This window comes from Trichechus manatus, unplaced genomic scaffold (assembly GCF_000243295.1).
Source record: "Trichechus manatus latirostris isolate Lorelei unplaced genomic scaffold, TriManLat1.0 scaffold00028, whole genome shotgun sequence".
NCBI classification, from domain to species: Eukaryota; Metazoa; Chordata; class Mammalia; order Sirenia; family Trichechidae; genus Trichechus; species Trichechus manatus.
The window spans coordinates 21,525,013-21,549,974 of NW_004443964.1; the positions used below are offsets into that span (position 1 = coordinate 21,525,013).

The 24,962-nt window shown below is 48.1% G+C and overlaps 1 protein-coding gene and 1 long non-coding RNA gene across 3 annotated transcripts in view; one reads left to right on the forward strand and one right to left on the reverse strand.

The window, feature by feature from the left end:
* Nucleotides 1–4,072, reverse strand: part of FMNL1 (formin like 1) — a 28,036-nt gene extending 23,964 nt beyond the window's left edge. The window contains exon 1 of the mRNA XM_023729402.1: nt 3,744–4,072. Within this exon, the coding sequence (XP_023585170.1) occupies nt 3,744–3,872 (129 nt within the window). The 5' untranslated portion in view covers nt 3,873–4,072. The remainder of the gene's footprint in view (nt 1–3,743) is intronic.
* Nucleotides 4,073–4,345: 273 nt separating this feature from the next.
* LOC111820174 (uncharacterized) lies at nt 4,346–14,302 on the forward strand. 2 transcript variants are annotated; one of them, XR_002823719.1, is made up of 3 exons: nt 4,346–5,117; nt 5,565–5,713; nt 13,864–14,302. It is a non-coding gene; the product is annotated as an uncharacterized LOC111820174 (long non-coding RNA). The 2 variants fall into 2 exon arrangements; XR_002823718.1 differs by lacking the exon at nt 13,864–14,302 and adding an exon at nt 7,708–9,333.
* The last annotated feature ends 10,660 nt before the right edge of the window (nt 14,303–24,962 follow it).

Below are 24,962 nucleotides of genomic sequence, written 5' to 3' on the forward strand. Positions count from 1 at the left end.
TTTAAAATTTTTATGGACTCTAGACTTTCTGGAGCCATGAAGGCTGGATGAACCCCTGGAACTTTTGCCCTGAGATAATCTTTTAACCCTAAATCAAAAATATCCCCTAAAGTCTTCTTAAAACTGAACAACAGTCTAGCTTAACTAGTAAAGAATGGAGCCCTGGTGGCATAGAGGCTAAGCATTTGGCTGCTAACCAAAAGGTTGCCAATTAGAATCCACCAGCTACTCCTTGGAAACCCTACAGGGCAGTTCTACTTTGTCCTATAGGGTCGCTATGAGTTGGAATTGACTTGATAGCGACGGGTTTGGTTTTTTTTTTAGTAAAGAATGTCTGCCTTGAGCATTATGATTTTTTGGGATCAAATTGACAAAAGCATCTCAAAAGATTAGATAGCAGCCTTAGGGGTCAGTGAGTTTATATTAATGAGGGAGGAACAACTTAGAAAAGGAGGGTGAGAATGGTAGCAAAACCTCAAAGGATATAATCAATGTCACTAAATTGTACTTGTAGAAATAGTTGGATTGGTGTATGTTTTGCTGTGTATATTCTCAACAATGACAACAAAATAAATAAAATTTAGGAAAAAATAAAATAAAACAAAAACGTATTCTGCTCCACCACAGAGAAGGGAGCTCAGTCCCAGGGCGACAGAACCGTGACACCTGCCCTTGCTCTCCACCACCAGTCCTAGATGGGGAGGAGCCAGCCAGAACAGGACTCCCAGGACCCACGTCATTCTTAGGGCTGTCCTGACCACCCCACACAGCCTGGTCAAGTGCCCACATTCCTGGGCACATGCTAAGGGCATATGCTGAGAGCACCCCAGGATGCTGGCCCCCCTCAGGCAAATTCCTCTCCAAATGGTTCATCCCCTACTCAGATGCCAGCATCGCCCCAGGCCTTGTGCACACCATTTCTGGCACCTCCCCTTGATCCTGTTGCACTGACAGGTGGCTTCGAAGCCTCTGCCCCAAGGTTACAGGCAGATTAGGGGTGTCCTATACCTGGCTGTCTGGCAAACCTGGAAAGGGCGCCTTGCCGCCTCAATCTCTGGCACTGCCTGCCCGGGAGGGGAGGAATGAGGGCTGGAAGCCACCCAGCCTCAGGCATGGGCGTAGGAGAGGAGAGAGCAGAGTGGAGCTGGCTGGTTTTCCCACCATTGCAGCAGGCCTGCGTGGCTGGGCAGCCGTTGCTCCTCCGCTGTTGCTAAGGCAGCAGCCGAAACCCTGGCTCAACCTGCTCTTCCTCCCCACCCGCATTTTAAGTAAGGGCACCCCTCTCTCTCACAGCCTCACAGGTTGCCCCACACCCTTGCATGGGAGAAAGGCTGGCCAGGGGAAGGAAGAGCAGGCTCCCTGTATCTCCTGTGTGGCTATGGGCATGGTGGGGGCAACCCTCACCCAAGGGAGGGGGCCCGTAGCCAGGAGAGGAGGAGTGGTTTTGGGTGTCTGGATCTCCCACCCCGCAGTGGTGAAAGGGCTGAGCTTGAGAGAACGGAAGGGGTTCCCTGAGGCCATCTGACTAGATCCCCAAAGTAGGGCTATGCTTCTCTCATCAAGACTGGGGACACTGAGGGTGATGGCTCGTCACCTTCAGCAAGCTAAGGTTCTTCTCCTCTTAGGCATTCCCTAAGGACGGGACTGGGCTCTGCCATTGGGGTTGGGAGGTCAGATGGAGGCCCACCTTGCAATGGCCTGTGTGTTTAGCCAAATCTTTAGCTCTGGGCAGCCTCAGGCAGGGGTCAAGGCTGTCACCCCCAGGTCAAGGCAAATGCCCCTGCTGGTGGGAAGTGAGAGGAGTTAGGTTCTTAGCCAAGTGACCTTGGGTAAGTACTGCCCACAAGAGGACAAAGGACAGGCCAAACCCTCCCCAGGAAGTAGTGAAATGTAAGCACCCGGGTTCCTGGGAGCTGGGGTGAGGGTGAGCCCAGCGGGTGCTGCTGCCCTAGGTTTCTACCCAGCTACCACCTTTTATCCACAACGGCATCCTCTAAGACCCATCTCTGGGCCTCTGCCCTCCACTCCTTAGTACTCAGGGACTCCCAAAGGCATTTAGTGTCAGACCCAGCCAATTAGAGTTATGGCAACTAACCTAAGCAAGGCAATAAAGTCCTATACAGTCATCAAAAACCTCACCATTTGACTTTTGGATTTTCCACCGGTCTGCATTAGTCACACAGCTCCTCTCCATTAGTGTGCATAGCAGAGAGTGGACTGGAGCCTGGGCCTCACCCTGAGCGGCAGCCCCAACCATACACATGCACTTTAGGAGAAAGACAGACCTATGCCCCCCAGCAGGCTGGTCGGGTCCAGGGACCCATTACCATCTTAGGCTCTCCAAATGGCCCCTTCATCCTCCCACCCCCACCTGGACACCCATCTGCTCAGCTCAGCTCAGCTTGGCCAGGCCCTGGGTTTGTGGGGGGGCAGGTAGAGAAATGGGGAAGTCTGGGACTAGCCTGCAGTGAGGCATCCCTCAGAGGCCCTCTCTCTCCCCTAATCGAGCCTGTTGCCCCACCCTACCCTGGCTAGCTCCTCCAAACTGCTCCTAGCCTTTTTCAGGGAGGGAACAGCAGCCAAGATTTTCAAGAACTGTTAGGAGGTGCCTTGTGGGGCCATGCTGAGGGTCTAAAGTACAGCCTAACGACCAGCCAGGGGAGGGAAAATGATGTCAAGGAGGTGGAGAGGACAAAGTATTGAGCACTACTGCTGCCAGGCCTCCCTCAGACCCCACTCTCAGCCTTGCAGTGCCACCCTGCTCAGACTGGGAAGGGCCTCTGGGAGAAGGCATGGCCTTACTTGCCTGTCACCCAGTGTCCAGCAAAGGAAGGCTGACAACAGACAGGCCACTTAATTAGAGAAAGAGCCCGGGACAGGCCAAGGTAGGGAGCGGGAAGTGAGAATGAGTGGCCTTTCCCCCTCCCCACTTCTGCCTCCCACCCCCTGATGGGACCCCCTGCCTCTGCTTTGACACTCCCACCCCCACTAAACTTAGCCCACTGCTCCCAGGCCCCACCTGAGCTGATGGAGCTCTCTCTAGTGGCCTGGTCCCCAGGACGCCCCCAGTTCTACAAGCAAGGGAGGGGGGCTTCTGGACCGTTGCTCCACCCCAAGCAGAGTAACCAGCCGGCCCTGACCCCGCCCTCCTGACCTAATCCCTTCAGTGGACCGGCGACTATGCCCAAGACAAGGACCTACAGGCATATCTCCCTGATAAATGGGACTGAGAAACACAGACACCTCCTCTCCAGCGACCCAACACCCCAACTCCCAGCAGCCCCGGCAGGACCCAAACACCTTGCCTCCATCTCCTGCTCCCAGGAGCTTAAGATATAACCCTTCCATCTCTGACCCGCGAGGACGGAGAGAGGCAGATGCTCCAGACCTGCAACCGGTGGCTAGGCCTGCGTGTAGTGGGGAAGGGGGTGCGCCGGGACCCCCTAGGGTGCTCCGCTTCCCACTTCCTCACTGGACATTTTTGTTTAAGACCTTTAGACCTGGGAGAGCTGGGAGAAGGGGGATGGCGTCTTGGGGAGGGAGACCAGGCGGTTGCAGAAGAAAGTTTTGGGGGGAGAGTGCTAAGTCACTCTGAAGAAGCCACTGTCACTCCCACCCACTGGAAAGGGCAGCCGCTGGGCCGGGGATCCCCAAGCGGCACCTGAGCCCCCGGGGGCGGGGACAAGTGCTGAGCCCCTGGAGCCCCGTCGCTTGTGCCCTGCGCGCTGCCGGGGTCCACTCACCAGGACTCGGTTGAACCTCTCCTCCAGCTCTCCCGCCGCGGGCATCGGCTGCTTGGGAGTCGTGGGCTGCTTGGGGGGCGACGCGGTAGGGCCCGCGGGCTGCTCGGCGCTGCCTGCTGCGTTACCCATAGTGGTCCCCACCCAGTCGGCCAGGCGCCTCCAGCCTCGGAAATCCAGCTTTCCGGGGGGCAGGGGACACGGCTCCCGGCCCGAGGGTGATGGAGGCAGCGGCTCGCGCGGCCGGGGTCTTGGCTTAGCGGCGCTCAGGGGCCGAGGCGCGGCGTCCCATCCGGGCGGCCCCGTCCGAGGGCGCCGGGTGGCGAGCTGCAGGGCGCGGGGAGGAAGTCAAGCTGCAGGCCGCCGGGGCCCGAGGGCTGGGCTGGGGGCAGGAAGCTGCGGCGCGGGCTCCCCCCTCGGCGATTTTCGAACTTCTGCTGCCGCTCTCGGTGCGCGCAGACCGCATTTCACCGCCGCCACCGCTGTGCACCCAGCCCCAGGGGGGCGGGCTGGAGGGAGGGGGCGGGCGTTGGTCGGCCGGGGGTCCCCCGCAGCCATGGCGCGGCAGAAGGGGCGGCCAGCCTGGTCACCTGCCGCCGCAGAGCGGGGAGCCGGCGCCGCTTCACCTGCCGGAGAAGGAGGTGGGGAAGGCGAGGCCAGAGGCGGCGACCCGTTCGGCGGCGCCTCCGGGTCCTAGAACCACAACTGCCGCCGGCTTGAGCCGGAGCACTGGCGGGCTCTGGGGAAGGGAGTCAACGCCGCGGGGCGGGAGGGGGTAAACCTCTGAGTCGAGGTTTCTCAGCAACTGCGAGCGCGGCTGGGAGACCCACGGTGGTGCGGCGTTGAGGCTCAGGGGCTGCGTCCCCCTGTCGGGCCCCCGACAGAGAAGGTGGGAACCCCCTTTCAGGCCCCCCACCCCTTGTTTCTCTTCTCGTCTGTTTCGCCCGGAGATGAGCTAAGGACCAGAAGGAACCATCTGCAAATGAGAACCCCAAAGCGGGACGTGGGGCGCGGACACAGGCCAACGTAGACCCCACCACCTGTCCCACCCTCGACCAACTTTGCGCCTGCGCCGGCAACCCCAGTGGTTTTAGTATGTGGCGCCTATGAAAAAGGGCTGGCTTCGAGAAGCTGAGGACCACCAAGGCGGTTCCAAGGAAAACCAAGGGGGTTGGATAAGGAAGGATTAAAGCCAACCGCTGGGCTGGGAAAGGAGCAGGCACCGCAGAGGATAAAAAAAAAAATCTTGACGCTGGCACCTCCAGGGACCTAAAGTGGCCTCTCGGCTTGGAGAATAACAATCTCTGATGTCTGCCAATTACAGAAGCACTTCCAGGGCCTGTTTCTCTTTCATCCTGACAGTGATGACCAAGGGAGGTAGGTACTGAGCTCCTCATTTTAGAAATGGGGAAACTAGGCTCAGAGGGGATAAGTGACTTGCCCAAAAGCACACAGCTAATAAAGGACACACACAGGCCTCCTCTCTGTCCACCTCCGAAATCCAGGGCACTTTCTACACTACCTTGGAGCTGCTGTCCTGCCATCCCCACCCCCACCACCCCTCCAAGGTGGACCAGAAGGGCAGGAAATATGGCAAGGCTTAGAACCCAGGGCTGGGGCACAATCTCCAGCCTGCATTTGAAGCCTTTCCCTTCCACTTGCTCCTCTCATCCCCATTTAATTTGCAGGGATCCCCAATAGGCCCCTGCCTGCACTACCGGTGCATTGAGGACCCACTGAATGAGCCCCGGATTTTCCCTAGGCCAGCCCGGAGGTCATAAGTGTCCCCTTATGGCCTCATCTTCCTTCCACCCTCACTCTCAGATTGTCCAGAACCACTGGCAGGAGTTTAAGCAGGAGCCGAGAAGTTATCAAATCTTGAGGAAGGCCATGGGATGATCTCCCCACACACAGACCTTGCCCGGGCTGAACTGATTTAAGCTTTTCATCTGCCAAGGTCATCAACACCCCAGGTGGGTAAGAGAGGGAGTCACTTGTTTCTTGTTCTGGCCAGACACCTCCAAGGTGAGTTGAAACAGGGTTCTCCTTGGGCGTGCTGGGAAGCTGATCCGTTCCTGCCCACTGCCCTCACCTCCAGCCTAGGACAGAACAGAGGTGGGTTAGGTGGGACCTCTTGGTTTTTTGTTGTTGTTGTTTTAACTAGCCTCTGATCCCCTTGATGACTGCCTCTCTCAATTCAGCAACAAACCTTTCCTTAGCACCAGCTGTGTGCCGACCACTGTGCTTGGTCCTAGGGATTCTGTGGCAGACAGAAGAGTCCCTGTCCTTGGGGCCCTCAGAGCCAAGCAAGGGACAGACTCTGAACACATCTGGGAGAGTGGCCGCTGCAAGTGAGCCTGTATTGCCAGGTGTTCATGCTCCCTCTTGCCCAGAACTACTTTTTTGAGGGGGGAGGAGGAGGGTGGGCGTTTGGGTAGAACCTCCGGAAAGGGTATCTGTACCCCACGCAGCTGAAAATCCGAGCAGAGGGCCTCTAACGCAGTTGTTGGTAGCAGGCACCCTCAATCCCTGGGGGTCCTCAAGTCATTACCAACAACCGCCCCAACCCAAAGCCTGATAGAAATAAGGCTAGGCTAGCTAGAACTTGTGTGGAACGTTATCAGTTCAGCAAGGCTATATTAGCTCTCTGTCGAATGCCAGTCAGAAGTGTGAGTTACAAAAAAAAAAAAAAAAAGGAGGGGCGGAGGAGAGGTAATTTAATCAATTATTACCTAATAAATTTGGTCGACTTGGCAGGAAGTATTCGGGGTCTACAGACGAGGAAATCCTAGAAAGGGTCCTTGTGTTGAAGGTTGGGGACCAATGCTTTTGTGGGTCTGTGCTTCCCCCTGCTGGGTACAGGAGGTATGACAGCTAAGATAGGGAGAGGCCTCCAGTAGTGATAGATATGTAATCATACAGCACAGGTGACGTTTCTGGACTATTGCCTTGTCACCTCCGATGGAGGGATTGTGCAGCCACTCAGAGCTCAGGTAACCAAGCCAATTTTCCCAGGAATCCCCTTCCTCCCTCTGCCTGTTCGAAATTACTCAGTTGATGTCTCTTACAAAAAAAAAGTCTCAAAAACATGTGCAATAAAAACCAAACCTTTCTACACGACCAATCTGCCTCCCTGTCCCCCCTCTCTTCCCCATAGGCAACCACTCTTAAGAGTTTTAATGTAAATTTCCAGAGATATTATGGGCATATACAAGCTGTTTAGCAGTGTGTGTGTGTGTGCGTGTGTGTGTGTGTGTGTGTGTGTGTGTTTTACACAAAGGAAAGCACACTCCACACACTGTTCGGCACCTTGCTATTTTCACTTAATAACATACCTGCCTCTGTGTATAGATATGTCATAATTTATTTCCCTGTTCCCCTCCTAGTGGCTATTTAGGTTGTTCCAGCCTTTTGTCACTACAATGCAGCCTGCGGGGAATATCTTGGGACATATATTTGTTTGCACTGTGTGTACAGCTGCAAGATAAGTTTATAAATGTGACATTACTAAGTCAATGGTTTTTTTAATTTTTGATAGATTTCACCAAATTGTCCTCTAAAAGGTTTGTACCAATTTGCACATTCCTTCCCAAAGCAATGGATGACATTGCCTGTTTCCCCACATCCTCACTAACATAGGGTATTATCAGGCCTTTTGATCTTCAGTGAGGCCGCTTTATCAAAGAGAAGGTGAGGATCTGTCTCTTTCTTCAGACTGTGGGTTTCTCCAAGGCAAGGACTGTATCTTTTCTGTCCCTATATCCCCATAGCAGGACTCGGCACCATGTAATTACATAAGAAGTCTTTGGTAAATATTGAATACAAGAAAACATGACTGCCTTTTGGCAAGCCTGGAAGGAGGGAGTGGAGGGCTGGGGTTGAGCAGGTGGCCTAGCCTTAAGGGCCACTTTCTCTTCCAGGCCCTGGTCAAGCTTCTGCCCCAAACTCAAAACCCCTCCTCTTTCAGGAGCCTCACAGACTGTCATCTCTGAGAGTGAAGACCCAGGATTCCCAAGGTAGCTCTCAGCCAGCTCTTCTGTGTGGCAGGGATGGGCCTCGTCATCACTGAAATACCTAAAGACTGGAAACAAATCAAGTGTCCAGCTAGAGGGGATTGGATAACCGGCACTGTCGTTTAGAACTTTCCATGATGATGGAAATGTTTGCTGTCTTCACTGTCCAATCGGGTAGCCACTAACCACATGTGGCTGTTGAGCACCCAAAATGTGGCTACTGTGACTGAGGAAGTGAATTTTAAATTTTACTTAATTTTAATTAATTTCAATTGAACTAGCCACATGTGGCTAGTGGCTACTATATCTAACAGTGCAGGGTTAAATAACCTATGATATATCCCCACAATGGAAAACTACGCAGCTATAAAAAACAATCAGGATGCCAGGTACTGATATGGAAACATCTTCAAGTATATTTTTAAGCAAAAATATGATGCAGAACAGTATATATAGTATGCTATCTTTTGTAAGGAAGGGAGGTGGAAATAAGAATAAATGCTTGAATTTGCATAGAGAAAATAATAAAAGTGGTGGCCTCTAGTGTGCTGGAGAAGCAAGGTGGACAAGAACAGGGTGAGAGAAAGACTTCACAATGAATTTCTTTCTGTATCATTTTGATTTTTCAACCATATGCATTTATTAACCTATCCAAAAAGTTAAATTAAAATATAAGATCTATCTATCCTGGCAACTTGTGGTAGATGAGGAAAGGAACCTCACTACACTGCCGCTTCTATGTGATTCCCCGAAGGACGCCTCTGGAGACTTGGGACAAAGAACACCTCATAAGCCACAGCCCAGATGCGGCAGGTGCCCACAGCTGGCCTATGTCAGAATTGGAATGTTAGGGGATGGGGCCAGGAGCCTGTGCCGTTTATGGTCTACCAGGTAACTCTCAGAGCAGACACTGAACTGCCCTTACCAATCAATACCTCCCAATGAAGAGAGGACAGACCCTAGCACCTGGCACTTGTCCATTCCCTACAGACAGCAATGGTCACTGACATCTTCTGAGCACTGATGATGGACCAGGCACTTTCCATGGGTCATTCTAATCCAGACAGCAGCCAGGACAGGCTTCATTATCCCTGGGCTGAGGGTCCTCTGGAGTGACTAACTTACTCAAGGTCACACAGCTGGTAAAGATCAGAGCTAGGATCTGAATTCCATCCTTAACCCCCTGAGCCTCAGTTTCCTCCTCTGAAAAGATGAAGATAGGATTTCATAGAATTGTTTTGAATATTAAATAAAATTTCATGTAAAGGGCTAAGCAGAGACTTACATTTCCAGCAGTAAGCTAGACTCAATGCCCAGAGAAACCCTTCTAATATCCAAACCCAAAAACCCATTGCCATCGAATCAATTCCCACTATTAGCTGCCCTATAGGACAGAGGAGAACTGCCCCATAGGGTGATGGGTTTGAACTGTCAACCTACCGGTTAACAGCCAAGTGTTTAACCACTGAGCCATCAGGGATCTTTAGTGAAATCATAAACCAAATATCCCCTTGCTATCCTGTCGCTTCTGACTCACAGCAACCCTATGGGGTGGAATAAGACTGCCCCATAGGGTTTCCAAGGCCGTAATCTTTATGGAAGCAGACTGTCACGGAGCAGCTGGTGGGTTTGAACCTCCCACCTTTCCATTAGTAGCCGAGCACTTAACCACTGCACCACCAGGACTCCTTCTTTCTGGTACAAAATGCCTAAAAATGTTAGATAAAATATAATATTTGTGTGTGTGCGCGTTTGCGTGTGTGTTATTTTCAACGCAAGACTGAGGTGATAAGAAAAGAAAAACCCCTGAGGCCAGATACGATGAGAAAGCACAAAACCAGAAAGGAACAAGACAAAGCCTGGAGCTTCATAAGGTAGGAGGTTGGATCAGAGACAATCTCCCCTCATAAAAGTCCAGGGTGCACAGATGGTGACATTCTTGGGTAAACTTGAAAAAAAGTCCACCCTGCAGAGGCAGATGGTGGGGATACTTGCCTGCCTCAGTTTATTAGGAAGATTAAATCATTCTACAGTTGTATGTACCTAATAACATAGCCTTGAAAATCATAAAGCATAAATTGTGAGAAAAATATACAAATCCCCCGATGTAATGGAATATTTAAATCACCTTCCTCTGGAATTGGTAATTTTTTGTCAAGCAGACAAAGAATTCAGGAAGGATATAGAAGATTTGAACAATGTAATTGACAAGCTTGATCTAATAATTTTAACACTCCAGCCAACAATCAGAGAACACACTTTTCCTTTCAGCCACACATGGAACATTGACAAAAGTGACCACATATCAGACCGTAAAGCAAGTCTTGACCAATTCTCTGACGGCATCATATAATTAAATTAGAAATCAATAACCAAAAAGATAACAAAAAAGATAAACTCATGCATTTAAAAATGTGAAAATATATTCATGGATTGAAGAAGAATTTATAATAGAAATTGGAAAATCTCTAGGACAAAATATCAAAAATACTGTGTATAGAGTCCTTAGCATACCCACCTCTGCCAGTTACTGTCAAGTCAACTCCAACTCATGGCAACCCCATGTGTGTCAGAGTAGAACTGTGCTCCATAGCATTTCCAATGGCTTATTTTTTGGAAGTAGATCACCAGGCCTTTCTTCCAAGGCACCTCTGGATGAACTCGAACTTCCAACCTTTTATTTAGCAGCCAAGTGGAGTGTGTTAACTGTTTACAGCACCCAGGGACTCCCATTACCACATAAAACAAAACAAAAACAAAAACCCAGACCTGGTGCTGTTTAGTGGATTCCAACTCATGGCGACCTCATGTGTTCCAGAGTAGAGCTGAGCTCCATAGGGTTTTCTTGACTGTAATAATTATGGAAGCAGAGCACCAGGCTTTTCCTCCAAGGCAGTGCTAGGTGGGTTTGAACCTCCAACCTTTCAGTTAGTAGCCAAGTACAAATCATTTGCGCTACCCAGGGACCTCATTAGCACATAACAAAACCACAACTAAACCCATTGCCATCAAGTCAATTCCGACTCATAGAAACCCTATCGGACAGAGTAGAATGGCCCCATAGCATTTCCAAGGCTGTAGATATTTTTTTTTTTTTTAACATTTTATCATGGTTTAGGTGAAAGTTTACACAGCAAATTCGTTTCCCATTCAACAATTTATACACAGCTTGTTTTGTGACATTGGTTGGAAACCCCTGAATGTGTCAGCATGCTCCCCCCTTCCTCCCTGGGTTCCCTGTGTTCATTTGCCCAGCCTTCCTGCCCCTACCATCCTTCCGAACTTTGCTTTTGAGCAAATGCTGCCCTTTAGGTCTCGTATAGTTGATTGTTCTGAGGTATACATTCCTCACTGGTGTTACTGTTCATTTTATAGGCCTGTCTACTGTATGGCTATAATGTGATCTCTGGGAGTGATTTCATTTCCAAGTTTGAAGGGCGTCTAAGGGCCATAGTCTTGGGGGTTCCACCATTCCCTATCAGACTGGTCTTATTTATGAGTTTGAACTTTGTTCTATATTTCTCTCCCATTCTGTCCATGATCTACTATTGTGATCCCAGTCAGAGTGGTCGGTAGTTGTAGCTGGGCACTATCTAGTTCTTCTGGTCTCAGCCTAGTGGAGGCTGTGGTTCATGTCATCCATTAGTCCTTTGGACTAATTATTTCCTTGAGTCTTTGATTTTCTTCACTCTTCTTTGCTCCGGTTGGGAAGAGACCAATTGTTGTATCTTAGATGGCGGCTCACAAGCTTTTAAGACCCCAGTCACTACTCACCAAGGTAGGATGTAGAACATTGTCTATATGGATTATGATGTGCCAATTGATCAAAATGTCCCCCAAGACTATGGTCCCTATCTCTCAAACCCAGTATCTCAGTCCCAGGAGGTATATGGTTATGGCTAAAAAGTTGTCATGACGGTTCCCCTATGTGCACTATTTTGTACATGGGTATATTTATTTATAAGTATGTAGATGTACTTCCATACGCCCTCCCACCCCTGTTCAGCTTACATATCTACCTATGTATCCACTCGCACATTATTCTTTGTTATTACAGGATTTTATATATATTAGTATTTACCGTTGTTGCCTTTTACTCCTGCGTATCTTTCAGTATCTTCTTTTATCTTGATTATGTTCTGCTGATTTCCCCCATATTGTGTATTATCTCTCCCTTTACCAAGGTTAGTATGTGTCTACCAACCAGTTAGTGATTTTCTCTCCTCCCCCATCCCTGATAACCATCAAAGAATGTGTGTCTGTATGCAAACCTTTTCTTGACTTTTTGTAATAGTAGTCTCATACAGTATTTGTCCTTTTGTGATTGACTTATTTTACTCAGCATAATGCCCTCCAGGTTCATCCATGTTTTGAGATGTTTCGAGGATTCATCGTTATTCTTTAACGTTGCATAGTATTCCATTGTGTGTATGTACCACAGTTTGTTTATCCATCCATTCCTCTGTTGATGGGCACTTAGGCTATTTCCATCTTTTTGCTATTGTGAATAATGCTGCAATGAACATGGGTGTGCACATGTCTATTCATGTGATGGCTCTTGTTTCTCTAGGATATATACCTAGGACTGGGATTGCTAGATCATAAGGCATTTCTATTCCTAGCTTTTTGAGGAAGCGCCATATCGTTTTCCATTGTGGTTGTACCGTTTTACATTCCCACCAGCAGTGTATGAGAGTTCCAATCTCCCCACAGCCTCTCCAGCATTTGTTGTTTTCTGATTTTTTGATCAGTGCTATTATTACCAGTGTGAGATAGTATCTCATTGTATTTTTGATTTGCATCTCTCTGCAGCAAGCTATGGCTGCTAACCAAAAGGTTTCAGCAGTTCGAATCCACCAGCCGCTCCTTGGAAACCCTATGGGGCAGTTCTACTCTGTCCTATAGTGTCGCTGTGAGTTGGAATTGACTCGACGGCAACGGTAGTGGGTAATGGCTGATGATCACAAGCATCTCTTCATGTATTTATTGGCTTCCTGGATGTCTTCTTTGGTTAAGTGTCTGTTCATGTCCTTTTCCAAGGCTGTAAATCTTTATGGAAGCAAATTTCCACATCTTTTTCCTGCAGAGTGGCTGGTGGATTTGAACCACTAACCTTTCAGTTAGCAGCTGAGCGCTTTAGCCACTGTGCCACCAGGGCTCTTTCCATTAGCACATTAAAAAAAAACCCAAACCTGTTGCCGTCAAGTCGATTCTGACTCAAAGCGACACTATAGGACAGAGTAGAACTGCCCCATAGGGTTTCCAAGGAGCGGCTGGTGGATTCGAATTGCTGACCTTTTGGTTAGCGCTGAGTTCTTAACCACTGCGCCACCAATTAAGATGCAAATATATAAGCATTTGATATTCACCTTTAATATGAATTCTCCATTACAGTGTGTGGATTCCTACAACTAAATAAATACACACAGTGTGTATTTTTGTTTGCCTCTATCCAAACTCATTGCCATCAAGTCGATTCCAACTCATAGCAACCCTATAGGACAGAGTAGAGCTGCCCCATAGGGTTTCCAAGGAGTGATTCGAACTGTTGATCTTTTGGTTAGCAAACTTAGCCCTTAACCACTGAGCCACCGGGGCTCCATTAGTACATAGTGCCCTAAAAATGAAAGTGAGGATGATGATGATGATGATGACAACTCAGCAGCAATAACTTGTGTGTATGTGTGTGTGGCAGTGGCGGGGGGGGGTGGGTTCTGTAGGACAAACTTGTTAGTCAGTTCTGAGGTCAAAGGAGGAAGGATAAAGGCTGAAGGACTGAGTTTGGGGGTAACCACTAAGTCTGGGCCCAAAGGACAAGATGCAAACAACAATCATGTGAGTTGGGGATTATTCTAGTCCCAATTTACCAATGAGGCCACTGAGGCTGCTAGTGCTGAAGTAATGCAAGTCACCCAGTTAGAAAGTGGCAGAGCTAAGACTCACACACAGGTTGGCCCTCTTGCTTTTCATGCTGCCTCTCATTGCAGTTGTACTCTAACAGGTACATTCTCCTTGAGGGGAGAACCAAGGGGTGTGGGGACAAGCTTTGGTTAACAGCTTGTGTCTTAAACTCAGAAACAGTCTACTAAGGAAGCATTTGGTCCCCGCAGGTTCTGGTATGTCTGGCTGAGCTGAAGAGGTCACAAACCACAGCCATCACCTTCCTCAGTTTGTCTGTCTATCACAACCAACTCTGCTAGCCCAGCCAGAAGAGGAAAATCTGGTATTTCCTTGCAGGGCCCTGAGTAGCCTAGGGCAGATGAAGTCCAATCCAACCAGGAGCCAAATGGAATGGGAGCGACAGATGCCCAGAGCTGAGAAGAGAGGGTGGATATATCCTCGGGGTCAGGGGCTCACCTATAGTTGGGAACAAAGCCTTGTGCCTGGTACACAGTATGTGTTTAATGAATGCTGACTGAAGAAACATTTATGGATGACCTGCTGAACACAAAGCATTGTGCCTATGAAATGATCTTGTTTAGTTTAATCCTCATAGTAATGCACCAAAGTTGGTGTTTTTAGCCCATTTTTTACAGATGAGGAGACTGGGGTTCAGAGAGGTTAAGTCACTTGCCCAAGGTCAAGACAATGGCAGAGCAGAGACAAGAACCCAGGTCTCCAGGCCCAGCTCTCCCTACCATTTCCCCTGCACCAGAGGCAGCCAGATTGCAGAAGTCTCCCTCCCAGACAGCCTGCTGACCCAGAGACCACTGTGAGGAAATCCAAGTTCAAGGCAAGGTCCTGTGGCCTTGGGCAAGTAGCAGAACCTCTTTACTCATTGCTCAATAAATGTTTATGGTAGACCAAGCATGTGTGAGGCACTAGGTGGACACCAGTGGAACAGAGCTCACAGCCTTGAGGGGGGAGAGTGAGTAGAGGCTGTGTGTGCCACAGGGGACACTGAGAAGAAACGCTGACCCCAGACCCACCCTGACATTTGTGGGTCCAGGGCAACAAGTCAACTGAAGCCCACTTACTATTCATCTAAATACTTAAAAGATATAAATCTAACCAACACAGATAAATATAATAGGTTCTAACCTCTTACCCTGGAAAATATGGCTTCATAAGGACCTGGAAAGCCAGGTTCAAATTAAAAGTTCTAGAACAACAGCTCTGTGCTGGAACAGGAGAGTGTCAAGAGAGCACCCTCTTACCTTCCCACTCCCAGCTCTGTTCTGCACTAAGAGGGGTCTCACACACAAATGTGTAAACACCCTATCCCTCACATCCAGCCCTCACCCATACTTACAAACAGCACCTTTGGTCACCCATAGGCCTAGGACCGCACACACCAGTTGTATGGTCTATCCTTAGGAGGGTAGACTTGGGATGAAGCCTGTGCAGGCCATGGAAGAAAACTTGGAGTTCTTGGGGCAGGGGATCCCAGAGTCCCATATACCCAGTGCATGGTCTAGACCTGTACTATTCAACAGGATAGCCATTAGCCACATCTGGCTATTTAAATTTTAATTAAAATGCAATAAAGTTAAAAATTCAGTTCCTCAGTCACACTAGCCACATTTCAAGTGCTCAACAGCCACCTATGACTAGTGGCTACCATATTGGATAGTACAGATAGAGAACATTTCCGTGACTGCAGAAAATTCTATAGGACAGCACTAATCTAGAAGGTGAGGCAGGGCTCCCAGTGGGCTCCTTGCCCTGTGGGGAAGGATGCAACTGGAGGAGGCCACAGCGGGACCCCCCTTGCCCAGGTGTAAGGGTAGAACTACCTGAAGAGGTCAGGAAGACTTCATAGAAATGGGACATTTGAGTATTTAAGGATTAGTGGGAGGGGTGGAGACAGGAAGGAGGCTGGCTGGTCCAGACAGAGAGAACAGCACGTGCAAAGGCACAGTGGGAATGACTTGGTGGGAGAAACATAGCAGGTTTGGTTTGACTGGAGCAAGGGGTGTGGGAGTTGGGGGGAGGATGGGAGTCTGGAAGGATCCGAAAGCCCGATCTTCAAGGTCCTGTTTGGCCTGCTAAGGAGATGAGACCTGAGCCTAGTGGCTTACGGGGTCAGGTGGGGCAGAAGGGACATGGTCAGCTGGGCATATCAGAAAAAGAAGAAAGAATTGAAGACCGGTTAGGGAATTTATTTATTTATTTTAACAACAGACCAGGAAAGAGGAGGGGAGCAGAGAGAAGAGAGAGATCTTTTTTTTTTTTTTAATTTTGCTTTTGGTGAAAGTTTACAGTGCAAATTAGTTTTTCATTCAAAAATTTATACACAAATCATTTTGAGACATTGTTTGCAATCTCTGCAATGTGTCAGCCCTCTCCCCCTTTCCAGCCCAGATTCCCCGTGTCCATTCATCCAGTTTTCCAGTCCCTTCCTGCCTTCCTGTCTTGCCTTTAGGCAGGAGTTACCCATTTGGTCTCATATACTTGATTGAACTAAGAAACACGTTCCTCACGTGTGTTACCATTTGTTTTATAGGCCTGTCTAATCTTTGGCTAAAAAGTGGGCTTCGGGAGTGGCTTCAGTTCTGAGTGTCCAGGGTTCCTCCAGTCTCTGTCAGATCAGTAAGTCTGGTCTTTTTTTGTGAATGTGAATTTTGTTCTACATTTTTCTCCGGCTCTGCCCGGGACCCTCTACTGTGATCCCTGCCAGAGCAGTCGATGGTGGTAGCCAGGCACCATCTATTTCTTCTGGGGAGAAGAGAGAGATCTTTCAGACAGAAGAGATGGCTTTGATGTAGGGGAGAAGGAGAGGTGAAACATTGCTCAGGTTTGGAGCACAGGTGATGGAGGGATGGTGGGGTCACAACAGGGATAAGGATGAAGAGGAGGTAGATTTAGAGAGAAGTAAACCATTCTGTTTTGGATTCATGGAGTCTGAGGGGCATCCAGTATCCACGCAGGAGGGTGGAGATTCAGACTGCCCTCCTAGGTTGTTGAAGAAGAGCAGGAAGGCTGAGCTCTCCCAGGGGCATGTCAAGAGACCAATCTGAAGATGGGAACTAGGAGAATGTCTCCACTTCTGGCGTGAGGGGTGCACAAGAAAGACCAGGACGTGTGGCATTTCCCTGCATAAACCACCTCCTGAAGGGCAGACTCCTCGCCTGATTTACCTCTACATCCCCCAAAGCAGCCAGCACTTGCCCAGGTAGTGTTCCTCATTGGCTGAATGAAGGAATGAAGGAAGCACTGTGTGAAGAGGCAACAGGAGAATGGGCGGAGACTAGGGGAGTGCAGCCCTAGGAGATTTCAGGGCAAGGGGTGGGTTAGTCCTTGGGAGGAGGTCAGGCGGTTGAGAACTAAGAAGGGGATTGAGTTAGGCAATTAGAGTGTCTCTAATGGCCTTCAAAAAAGAATGCTTTCAACAGGAGCAGCTGAATTTCAAGGACAAGTTTGGTGGTGGGAAGTGGGGGAGGGAGAGAAACAGAGGGGCACAGCCTAAGCTGGCCATCAGAAGAGAGAAAACACACAAGTAATTAATAATGCCGTTCTTAACCTGTTTTGAAAATTCTGATTAAGGTTTTTGCAGACAACTGAGGGGTTAATCCTTAGAGGTTCAGGGGTTCCACAGACCCCTTAGGGTGGAGGATCACACATCAAGAACGTAATGTTGCTTATGTAATATTCCCACCAGGGATGTGTAACCTGAATCTACACGTGAAGAAATACCAGATAAATGCAAAATGAGGAACATTCAATTAAAAGAAAAAGGGCGGGGGCTTTACTCTGGAATGCATTTGAATTGTAGCGCTAGTGAAGAATATGGAATATACTATGGACTGCCAGAAAAACGAACAAATCAGCCTTAGAAGAAATACAACCAGAATGGTCCTTAGAAGCGAGGATGGCAAGACTTTGGAGCGTTTACTTTGGACACATCATCAGGAAAGACCAATTGCTAGAAAAGGACATCGTAGTTGATGAAGTGGAGGGTCGGTGAAGGAGAAGGAGGCCCTTGGTGAGATGGATTGACACAGGAGCCTAAACAATGGACTCAAACATAGCAAAGATCATGAAGATGGTGCAGGACTGGGCAACATTTAGCTCTGTTGTACATAAGGCCACCATGAGTCAGAGCTGGCAACCAGCCACAGCTACTATTCTGAAAAAACGTTAGGAAAGACGAGGAAAGATAAGGAATTGCTTCAGATTAAAGAAGCCTAAAGAGATGTGACAACTAAATGCAATGTGTGATCCTGGTCTGGATCCTATACAGGAGGGGAAAAAATGTTCTGAGGGACCCTTATTGAATCAATGGATAAAATTGGAATAGGGACAGTAGATAAAAATATTGTGTCAATGTTAAATTTCCCAAAGCTGAATAGTATACTGTGGTTATGCAAGAGAATGTCCTTGTTTTTAGGGAAAGAACATTGAAGAGTTTATGGGTAAAGGAGTGTGATAGCTGCAACTTACTCTCAAATACAAAAAACCAAACCCATTGCGTTCAATCGAGTCCAACTCATACTGACCCTATAGGACAAAGTAGAACCGCTCCATAGGGTTTCCAAGGAGGTGATCTTTATGGAAGTAGACTGCCACATCTCTCTCCCACAGAGCAGCTGGTGGATTTGAACCAGGCAGGGCTTAGAACTGGTTTGTTCCAGTTCGAAACCCTGCTGAGAATTTGCATTTCTACCCCCAGATATACTGAATCAGAATCTATATTTTAAATAAGATAACCAGGCGATGCTTATGTATAGTAAATTTTTATAATCACTGCTCTACTAGGCCTTGGTGGTGCAGAGGTTAAGAGATCGGCTGCTAACCAAAAGGTCGGCAGTTCGAATCCACCAGCCACTCCTTGGAAACTCTATGGGGCAGTTCTACTCTGTCCTACAGGGTCACTATGAGTCGGAATGGACTCGAAGGCAAGGGGGGAGGAGAGGAGCTCCACTAGGAGTTCTCAGAATTGGTCCCCAACCACCAGCATTAGCATCACCTGGAAACTTGTCAGAAACCTAAATGCTTAGGAGGAGTTCCCACCAGAACGACCTTTCGGTCAGCAGCCGAGCGCTTAACCACTGCGCCACTAGGGCTCCTTTACTATCAAATAGTTCAGAAAAATATATGGAGAGCGCGCACGGGAAAATAAGGCAAAATGTTAACTGGTGAATCTGGGTAAGGGGTATATGCGGACCTTCCTATGATTCAACTTTTCTATACGTTTGAAATTGTTTCCAAATAAAAACGAAACAAACAAAACCACACCTACCCAAATCAGGAGCTCCCTACCGAAAGTTAAGGACCTTTATCCTATTCTTTTTTCTCAGCGCGGGCCTTGGGTTAGCCCGGGGCAGGCCCTCGGTAGTCGGTGTCCTGCGTGAACTGGATAGAATCAGGGGCACAGGTGGCGGCCGGAAGGGCAGAGGCCCACATCCTTGGGACATTCCTCAGCCCCCGACATTTTCTGTTCTGACAGCTGGGGAGGCCCAGCAAACCAAGGGCAGGAGTGACTCACCCACGGGGTTCCCAGTGCACTGGGAGAGCCCCGCCGCGCAGGGAGGGCCCCAGCCAGCAGGTGCCGCTGTTGAGCCAGCTCTGGCAGAACCTGGCCGAGGCTAAACCGCGACTTGGAGACGGTCAGCCCGTGGGGTTTCTTCCAGAGGCCGGCCCACCCGGATCTGTGAGCAGTCTCGCTCATTCTAGCCCCCATCTGGTTTTTCGCTCCCAGGCCGTCGGCTTCCTGCACCCCTCCCTCCAACATGAATGCCTCAAGTCAGCCTCTTGGGACAACCCCAGGTGGAGAAGGGGAGGAGGGTGGCAGGAAGAAGCTTCAGTCCTAGGCCCTGGAGTTCGAGCAGCAAATTCAGTCCACCCCTTTCCTCCGCCTGTTTCCTTCTCTCCCTCGGCCGCCTCCCCCTCCCTCTTCTCCTGAGTCCCTGACCCTGGTCAGCTGGTTTCAAAACAAACACACACCTCCTCAGCCCATCCCAGCGCGGCCTGGGCCTTTCTCCAGGAGATGCCATTTCCTAGACTCCGGTTCCCCTGCTGGGTCCAGGGACCAGGGTGAAGATGGGGAGGAGGTGGCAGGGTGCTGAGGGAGGAACAGATGCCCTGTGGTGTTATTTCCTCCTGTGTAGGAAGGAGTTGCTGTCACATCTCCTCTGTGATACAGTGGACTGGGGGTGGGGGAGGGGTCCTTTCTGCTTGGGGTGGTGGGCCTGGCCCTTTACTCTCCCCCTCCCCTGACCCACTAGAGACTCAGGCCTGGAGAGGTCGTTTTGACCACCACCACCCCTCCAGGAAGGACCATAAGTGTGTAAAGTTATCCCACCTCTATACCAAAAAAAAACAAAAACAAAAAACCTGTTGCCTAGGAGTCCATTTCGATTCACGGTGACCTCATGTGCTACGGGGTAGAACTACCCTATAGGGTTTTCTTGGCTGTAATCTTTTCCGAAGCAGATCACCAGGCTTTTCTTCTGTGGCACCACTGGGTGTGTTTGAACCACCACCCTTTAGGTTAGCAGCCAATTGTACCACCTAGGGACCTCCCGATCCTTTAACCTTCACTAATTCCTTCAACAAAGTTTCATTAAGCACCAGCTCTGTGAGAGGTACCGGGAGTTTTGTTGTTGCTGTTGTTGGTTGCCGATGAGTAGATTCCAACTCACAGTGACCCCACTGGAGCTTTACGGAATGCAAAAATGTTCAGTCCTCACAAGGACCATCAGAGATGGGTGCTATAGCTGACTTGTCCAAAGATCCAGCTCGACCCAGTGCCTCTCTGTGAGTCTTCCCGATCCACCTGGTGGGATTGATTGAATTCTGCCTTGGCGCCACCAGGGCACCTCACATAGTATCTCAATGACTGCATTTGTCTCTGTGTCCGCCAATGATTTATCATCACGAGACTCCCACCTTCCCAGACCGGGCTCCAGACAACAGCAGCTGGGGGCAGTGAAGCCTGGTGGCCCTGCTCTAGCCCTTACTGTGTGGCCTTGAGAAAGTTCTTTAACTCTTCAAGTTCTGTTTTTTCATCTATAAAACTAGATTAATGACAGTACCTTCTTCATGGGGTTGATAGGAGGGTTAAGTGAGAAAATACAGATAAAGTACTTAGCACAGTAAATATAACTTTAAAAAGAGAAAGTCCATCCCTACTGGAATGGCTAAAATGAAAAAAGACAACATCGAGGGTTGACCAAGGATGTGGAGCAAAGGAACTCTCATACTCAGCTGGTGGGGGCATAAATGTATAACCACTTGGGAAAACCAGTTTCTGTTAAAGCTGAATATATGTGTACAGTATGGCCAGCAATGCTACTCCTAGAGATTCCAAGAGGAATGTGCATACATGTATGCCAAAGACACACAAAATAATGTTCATGGCAGCACTGATCATAATAGCTTGAAACTGGAAACAACTCAAATGTCCATCAACAGTAGAATGGATGAATATATTTTGGTCTATTTATGCGCAGAATACTATACAGCAATGAAAAAGGATGAACTACTGCTCCTTGCAACAACATGAGTGAATCTCACAGACATAATGTTGAAAGAAGGGAACCAAGCACAAAAATGGTGCATAGAGCATGTTTACATTCATAGAAAGTTCCAAGATAGCCAACTAATCTATGTTACAGATTAGGATAGCAGTTACCTTTGGGGAGCAGTGATTAAAAGGGGGGCATAGAGGGCTCTGGGGTACTGACAGTATTCTGTTTCTTTCTGTGGGTGCTGGTTATACAAGTGTGTTCACTTTAGGAAAATGAATTTAGCTGTACAGTTATGTTTTATGCATTTTTTGTATAAATGTAAAACTTCTATACAAAGTTTACATTAATATAAAGGGCAAGTGAATTGAACAATGTGTATCATATAGATAAATCTTAAAACACTTTGAGTAAAGAGCAAGTTGATAAAAGATATTTGTTGTATGATTCGCACACATTTTAAAAGTGCCTGACACTGCATATTGTTTAAGCATACATACCTACGTACGCAGTATAAATAAAAGACATGCAGAGGCATGATAAACACCAAATTCAGAACTGAGGTGACCTTTTAGTGGGAGAGAGGGGAATGAGATACATACACAAGGAGCTCCAAAGTTCTTACACTTTTATTTCTTAAGCTGGGTGGTTCTTAACATGCGTGTTCATTTTATTACGCTGTATATTTTTCTGATTGACATATTTCATAATTCAAAGAACCTCAGTGTTAAAAAAAAAAAAAAAAAGAAGAAGAAAACAGAAAGGGGGAGAGGGAAGATTGTCTCATTTATCTTTGTCTTCACAGCACAAGCCCAGTGCCTGACGCACAGCAAATGTTTGGTGAATGAAGGCTTACTTGGCCAGTAAAGCCTCAGAGCCAGGGTTCAACGCCAGGTCTTCTCATGCAAAATCCCAAGTCCAGGGCATTCCCAACACTACCACAAGTAGGGGGCAGGGGCTGTTGTTCTTGGGTGCTATGGAGTCTATTTTCGATGCATAGTGACCCCATGTGACAAGTAGAACTGACCCATAGAGTTTTGTAGGCTATAATCTTTATGGGAGCAGATTGACAGATCTTTCTCCTTGCTTTAATGTCCTTCAGTTAGCAGCCAAGCACATAACCATTGTGCTACCAGGGCTCCTAGGGGAAGGGAGACAACAATCATGAAAGTCTCAGCCCTGATTCAGCACCCTCCGTATCTGAACTGAGTTACAGACACAGGGCACAGAGAAGGAACAAAATGACTTCTTCATCATCTGAACTCTGCAAATTCAGAATATGGTGGCCCAAATTTCTACAAATCACACACACTACCAAAATTTTTAAATCACTTGTTCTTTACGGAAACGTTTTAACTTTTATGTTTATGACACACATAGCTCAATTCATTTGTCTTTTTTGCATTAGTGTATTTGTCCTCCCATGGGATAGAGAGAAAAGAGGGCTCTCTATGCCAAAGTCTGGTCAAAACAAAATCGTGGAGCAAATTTGACTAGTGCAAGAGAATAAACAAACAGCCTTCGACACATTAATTCTTTGCGTTCAGAGATGCGGCTAATTGCAGACGCGTTTCATCTGTGTGTTAGGCCCCGTGTGGAATGCAGCCTCTGAGAAAAGCACTTCTCACCACTCAAAACCCAGCGAAGCATTAAAAAGCCTGAGAGGGGCTTCTAGGAATGCAAACGAGGAGCTGCCCCCGCAGCAATACAACGCTAACCACATGAACACATTAACGGGGATTCATAGAGGCTTGGGCTTTGAAGGTTGGTTTTAAGGAGGAGAATAGGCCTTGCTGCTGCAGGAGGCTGATTAGTCCGTTAACCCCAATCAGAGCTAATAGTTTGAAGGGTCAGCAGTGACGCTGGTGGTGGCTGAAGCTGCGGGAGGCCCGTCTGGCCATCACATCAGTGCACACCTGTCTGGACAGCAGATTTCCCACCCTTCCCGATAGACATTAAAGCAAGGTCTCTCCTTGACTCTACAGCCCACTGTGATGAAGGTAGTGATGTTACTGTACTTACAGTAATAAAATGATGATTCTCTTCACAGTCTCTCAACTCAGACTTTCCATTCAGACTGTCACCACTAGCACCACCCCCCAAAAACCAGTTGTCATGGAGTCGATTCCAACTCATGGTGACCTCACGTGTGTCAGAGTAGAACTGTGCTCCACAGGGTTTTCTTTCTTTCTTTTTCTTTTTTTGGTGAAGAATCAATGTATTTTTTATTGTTGTAAAAATACATATAACACAGCATTTGCCAATTCAACATTCTTCAGGTGTACAATTTAGTGATATCAATTACATTAATCATGTTGTGCAACCATCAGCCATAATCCACAGAGTTTTCAAAAAACCAAAAACCAAACCCGTTGCTGTCATGTTGATTCCAACTCATAACAACCCTATAACAAGACAGAGTAGAACTGCCCTATAGAGTTTCCAAGGAGTGGTTGGTGGATTTGAACTGCCAGCCTTTTATTTAGCTGCCATAGCTCTTAACCACTGCACCAACAGGACTCCACAGGGTTTTCGATGGCTGATTTCTTTGGAAGTAAATCATCAGGCCTTTCTTCTGAGGCACGTCTGGGTGGATTTGAACCCCCAACAGTTCAGTTTGCAGCCAAGTACATTAACTATTTGTACCACCAAGAGGCTCTCACCACCACCACCCCTAGGTGGGCTGAAATCAATTAAACAGTTATGTATTCACTCAGTTATCAATTATTTAATGAAATCCATTTGTGCCAACCACTGTATTAGAGGCTGGGGTGGCAAAAACGACAATGAGGACCCCTGCTCTCAGGATCTGGGAGTCCAATTAACAGTTAATTATGATTCTGTGTGATGCGGGTAATGGTAGAAGGAAATACAGAAGCAAGGTCCCAGGGGAGGCTTGGGCTGGCAGCTTATCTATCTCCCCAAACTCGCCCCCGCCCTCCCTCATAGGTTCTCAGCTTGCCAGCCACACCCAAGGCCTGCCATTCCCAAACTCATTCCTCTGAGTCTGCCCCTGCGGTTCTCTCATTAGTGCCTCCCTTTCCCACCCCCACCTGACTGCAAACCTCTGCTCCTCCCCCAAGATTCAGCTCAGAATGATAACCCCAAATTCAGGAGGCTGGTGCATCTGGGAGGATGGGATCAGAGGGGAGAACCCAGGGGGGCTATTTTAAATGTTTTCTTTCCTAAGCAGGAGGTTCATTTTCTTATTCTACATGTCTTTTTGTGTCTGAAATATTTCATCATAATCTACTTTCAAAAGGGATTCAATTCAAGCTGCAGCTCCACCTTGATCTCCACCTCCTGTTATGTTTCCTTGTCAAGAATCAAGCTCAAAGATGCCTTACTGTCAGTCAAAAGCAACTTCGTGTTTCTAAAGATGCATGGAAATGACTGTCACTGATCTAGGAGCCTGGATACCTCTGGGGTGGGGAAAGCAACAGAGGCGGGGTACGGCACTGGGGGCTTCAACAATAATGGCAACGCTTCTATTTCTTAACTGAGTAATAGGTACATGGGTGTTTGTTTTATGTCTGAAATATTGTATAATAAATTAAACGCTTGAAAAGCTACTCTGTCCAGAGTGAGAGGGGAAGGAAGGAAGAAGAGGGAGGGAGAAGGAGCTTTAAAGAAGTTGGATAAGGACCTCTACAACAAAAAGACAAATAATCCTATTAAAAAATGGGCAAAGGAAATGAACAGGCACTTCACCAAAGAAGAGGTTCGAATGGCCAACAGTCACATGAGGAAATGCTCACGATCACTAGCCATTAGAGAAATGCAAATTAAAACCACAATGA